Genomic DNA, 5,241 nt, shown 5'->3' with positions numbered 1-5,241 from the left:
TAGGTGGCCCAGAGAGATGTCGACATGTCTGAGAAAATCCCTCACCTTCTGCTCCCTGAGGTCTGCCAAGTCCATTTTGTTGAGGACAAGCAGATGCGGTTTGAGGCCAAGGGTCTCCTGAAACACAGGGTTGCGGCCAGAAAGGGGGATGTTGCAAAATTAAGGCTAAATTCCTTTGAAATGGCACCAGCCGATTGCTCGGCCTGTGCAGTCTGGCCCCACGCTCAGAGGCATCCTGTTTAGAAAGGGCTGACTGCTCCTCTGCCCAGGGTGCGCACTCTACTTCCTGTAGGTCACTAGGTGGTCACGCAGGGCAGAGGGCCAGCACACAGCTGCTCAGCAGTGGTAACAGCAAGACAAAGAAGAGCCAAGCTCTGCGAAAGGCTCCGTGTCTAGATGCAAGTGACTCGGGAAGAGCCGCCTGGGGTATCTCACACCCAGCAGCACCTCCAGTGAAGCCAGGGGCTCCAGGGTGAAACACCTCAGGTCCCTCCTTCCTTAAGCCAGACCGTTAGGCCTCATTTGGGGGTCCCACCAAGTGAGACAACCATGCAGGCAAGAAGGTCCTCTGCCCCTTCCTCAGCATATCTGGTTCATTCCATGAACAACTAAGGGTGAGACCCATGTTTTAAATGCCAATAACCAATGCAGGTGAGGCTTTGGGCCTCTGTGGGTACGTGCTGAGGCAGAGCTAGGACCAGACAGGGCAGTGGGAACAGAGAAGGTAACAGTAGCAAGGCTTCTGCTGACTCCCAGGAGAACTCCACTCCGTGGTTCAGGCAACATAGCAGGGAGCCCGCCCCCCATCTACAAAAGGATATCCGGGCATCATGGACCTCGATGATACAATCCACCAGCTTGAGGCTGCTCTGCATTTTCTTCAGCCCTAAGAAACAGAAGAAAGGCACCTAAGGGAGGGGCCCTGACATTTAAGGTAGATTTGATTTCAACTGAACCCTGGAGAACAACACACCACCGTCAGGAACCTAAACAGAATACACTAAATGGTAGCAACTACTTGCTGGGCGTCTCCTTTTGAGAGGTGTGTGGTCTCTGCCTCCTGGGGGGGGAGCATGTCACAGGGATGAAACACCACCCACAGAGCCAGCCCGCTCCCCCCCCAACTTGAGACTTGCCAGACTTTGGTGGAGTATTTTACCTCCAAAGGTCCTGGGCCTTGGTCACTGCTTTGCGCTCTAGCCAGCCCTAACCATCCACTCACACGCCTCCAGCACCAAACAGGCTCCTAACCAGGACCCCACAAACAACCACACTCTTGTCCCCACGTACACAGTAATACTGTCTCATTCCTAAGGTCCTACAACACCACAGCACTCACCACTTCCCCTTCCTACTGCTCCCACCAGCCAGCCTTGTCCCCTAGGATCCCAGTGCACACAAAGCCCAGGACGGTGGGAATGTGGTTGGTATTCATTGGATGAATCGGAGCTTCCATCCAGGAGGGGAGGGGCGTGGTGGATGAAGACATCATACATGTCTTCTTGGGGTCCGATTTGGAGAAAACGCTCAGATACTCCCACAGATATTTAGGGAGTGGTTGTGTGTCTAGAGTCTAACTCAGCAACCTTCGCAGGGTTTCCGAGGCTGTAAATCTTTACGGGAGCAGAAAGCCTCATGTTTCTCCGGAGAAGCAGCAGCTGGTAGTTTCGAACTGCTGACCTTGTGACTTGCAGCCCAACTCATAGCCCACTACTCTACGGAGGCAGAAAGACACGGCTCAAGGCGTGTTCTGCAGTGATAACACTTAGAGATTTTCAAAGTGTGTACACACCATTTCATTTAGTCCTCAAAATAACGTTTCGGTTGACAGCGGGTGCATAAACCATTAAATGCTCAACTACCAGTCAAAGGGTTGGCAGTACGAAGCCACCGGAGGTAGAATCTTTAAAACCCTGAGAAGCAGGTCTAACACCAACTTTTCAGAACAGATGTGAGCGCACAGTGGCTTGCACCCGGGGTTCAGGGAAGCATCGGGCCCCCGAGCCCCGCTACATCCCTGATCTCCAGGTCCTGAATCCAGGGTTAAGGGCTGAGACTCCACCCAGCAGCCCCAAGTCCCGCCCGCAGGAGAGCCGGCAGCCCGGAAGGAGAGGAAGCTGGGGACGCTGCCGCCTGCCCAGCGCCTCACCCTTGGCCATGTGCCCCGGGAACCAACGCGCCACGTCGCGGCCGCCCAGAGGGAAGTTCTCCCGCCAGGTTGCCCGGACGGCACTGCACAGGGCGCGCGAAATCAGTCTCATGGTGCCGCCGTCCCGGAAACGCCGGAGCGGCGCAGCGGGCTGCTTCTGCAGCGTACCTCCTCCGCCCGGCCTGAGCCCGGCCACTGGGGTTCCGGCGCTCAAAGGTTCCGTACAGCGGTCTGCGCCTGCGCACAACAGTCCAGGGGCCCGGTCCTCGGAGCCCGACTGAGAGCGGGACCCGGGGCCTCTGGCCCGAGACCTCGTGCGTCCGGACCGTGGACGTCCTGTCCTTAGGTGTCTACGATTATTTAAATAATTATCGACTTATTAGGATTCATTAAATTCAAAAATCTTCGTTCTTAAAATTTATCCTGAGCCACAGTTTAACAAAACGGAGACCGTCAGCTGTCCATGCCTGGTCCGTTTTACAAACTTGGTTAGAGACTAAAGGATTTTAAATTTTATTTAAAAAATATAAGACCTTCTAACATAACTATGAATGTGGTGGTGCGTACAAGGGGAAAATGATGAAAACGTCTTAGATCTTATCAAACATCTTTAAGGCAAGGAGTAGCAGCGCCTGGGGCTCAGGACAGTCGCAGGGTCACGTGGCAGAACACAGCGCACAGAGTCCTGGTGTGGTGCTGGGGAGTAAAGCACAGGGCGGAAGGTCGGCAGTTCATGGGACCCCTATACAGGGCCGCTACGAGTCGGCACCGAATCGACAGCTCTTAACAAGTTCACAAAAGACAAATGCTTTGTATCCTACCGTGGGGAGTACTCTGGGATATTAAAAACTCAGGGGCGGCTGTCTGCGGTACAGCTGTTTGGCTTTCCATGTGCAGAAGAAAAGTGTGATGAGAATCGAAAATGCTTGGAATCAGGTGGTCCCACGGACTAATGGCACATGTGACTCTGCAGCCAGACCGAGATGATGCTCAGCTACCACCACCAACAGCTGGGAAAGGTGCATTCCAGATAGAGTGGCAGAATGTGTGGGACAAAACTGAAAACTATATTTTAAAAAAGAAGACTGGGCTTACTGGTGAGAAAGAGGCTGGAGGAACCTGAGAGTGTGGCTCTCCGCCACCTTCAGTTCTGGAAAGGAACTCACCCTCCTGGCTCAACCTTCAGCCCAGCAGCAGATAAGTAAGCATCTAGGGGGACCAACAGCATTAGTGAGGTGTGCTCACTATGAATGACGGGGCAGTGGGTATGAATGACGGGGCAGTGGGACAGTCAGTCATTCAAATTCAAAAGGGCAACATGCACCTAAAGACAAAGGTAAGAAGGGATGGGAGGGTGGGTGGAACGGAAGTAGGAACCACAGGTAGTAGGAACCACAGGGAGTAGGTACCACAGGGAGTAGGTGGGAGGACTGTTGTTCCCTGGAGGGGGTCACAGTCATTGAAATGAAGCAAAGTGTTTGATTTGTTGAGTGTAAAACTGATGAGCTTGTCTGTAAGTCTTCACTATATTCACAATAAAGTTTTTTTAAAAGGATCATTTTCCGCCAGTGACTCGGATGTAACAGATGCACCCTTTTCAAATCCTTGCTGCATTCTGCTAAATTAACCTTGCTAATTTAATACATAATACAGCAAACCTGAAATTCTCTGACGTTCCAACAGTTCCAACTGTCAAACTTTGACTTACGTCAAGAGTCTAAGCAATTACTCAACCACACGTTAAGTGACAAAGCTTTACTCTGATGAAGGGATTGTTGTTAAGTACTGCCAAGTCAGTTCCAACCCATAGCTACCCTGCTTGGGGTTTCCAAGGAGCAGCTGGTGAGCTTGAACCACTGACCTTGCAATTGGAACCGACTTTGCAGTTGAGTGCATTAACTCACCTGCAGCATCCCAGGACTCCTGAATGAAGGGGTTGAGAACCTTCATATCACCAAGGGCCATTTGGATATTTATTACATCATTCAAAATTGTCCTATTTTAATCAAAATTACCAACTTAAAAATTAGCCTGCTGTCTAGATGGGTCTGGTCAAAAGAGATGGGGATAAATGAAATGTGGATGGGTCTCTTGTGATACAATAGTGAATAACTGTTATCAGGACTGCTTGTGAGGGTTGGAAATGTAAAGGTAGACGTTTTGTAGCAAGGAGGGGAGTGATTAACTTTTCAGTCTAGGAGCGGAGGTCCCTGGGACCATCAACGGAGAAGAGCGGAGAGCAGGACCCTACCCAGAGAAGCAGTGATGCCTGAGATGGAGGCAGAGACGATGACATGGAGCAATGGAGCAGCTGGGGACTTTAGACCCAGAGAGGGAGAGGGGCTGTGTTCTGACGACCGAAATGATATACGATAGGATGAATGTAAAACTAATGTTCTCCCATGTAAACTATCACATAATTCACAGTAAAAAAAATTTTTAAAGATTCTTATGATTCAATAGTAATTATCATGACTAATTGCGACGGTAATAATTGTAGTTTTGTAACCAAAACGTAGTAGTTAATCTTACAGTCCAGAAACAGAGGACCCTAGGACCATCAAGGGAGAAGAGCACAAGCAGAATGCGGGACCTTATCCAGAGAAGTCGTGACACCAGAGATGAAGGCAGAGATGGGGACATGGAGAGAGGGAGCAGATGAGATTCAAGGGAAGAGAGGGACTAAGAGGCGGCAGCCAGGAGGCAGACTTGCAGAATGTGCCCTTTGATGGTATTAAATTATTATATATGCCTGAGTGTTTCAAAAAAAATTTTTTAAGAGTTAAAGTGAATAGACAGAAATACTATTAACTAATGGTACATGGAGGGGATTACAATCATTGTAATGAAACAAGGTGTATGATTTGTTGAATGTAAAACTGATGATCTGCACTGTAAACTCTCAATCCACAATAAAAACCTTAAATTTTTTTTTTTTAACTTAGCCTGCTCTATTTGGTCATTTAATTACCTCACCGCTAATGTGATGGAGCTCTGGTAGCGTAGTGGTTACGAATTGGGCTGCGAACCTTAAAGTCAGCGGTTCGAAACTACCAGCTGCTCCGCGGGAGAAAGATGAGGCTTTCTACTCC

The 5,241-nt window shown here is 49.8% G+C and overlaps 1 protein-coding gene across 1 annotated transcript in view; it reads right to left on the bottom strand.

The window, feature by feature from the left end:
- Positions 1-2,267, bottom strand: part of MTG1 (mitochondrial ribosome-associated GTPase 1) — a 12,523-nt gene extending 10,256 nt beyond the window's left edge. Inside the window, exons 1-3 of the mRNA XM_006867492.1 lie at positions 2,150-2,267; positions 822-886; positions 46-150 (exon numbers count right to left, since the gene is read on the bottom strand). Coding sequence (XP_006867554.1) covers positions 46-150; positions 822-886; positions 2,150-2,261 — 282 coding nt within the window. The 5' untranslated portion in view covers positions 2,262-2,267. The remainder of the gene's footprint in view (positions 1-45; positions 151-821; positions 887-2,149) is intronic.
- Positions 2,268-5,241: the final 2,974 nt, after the last annotated feature.

The sequence above is a fragment of the Chrysochloris asiatica genome, unplaced genomic scaffold, assembly GCF_000296735.1.
Source record: "Chrysochloris asiatica unplaced genomic scaffold, ChrAsi1.0 scaffold00105, whole genome shotgun sequence".
Classification (NCBI taxonomy): Eukaryota; Metazoa; Chordata; class Mammalia; order Afrosoricida; family Chrysochloridae; genus Chrysochloris; species Chrysochloris asiatica.
Note: the sequence above shows the minus strand (reverse complement) of the source record. Positions and strands in the feature narration are given on the sequence as shown.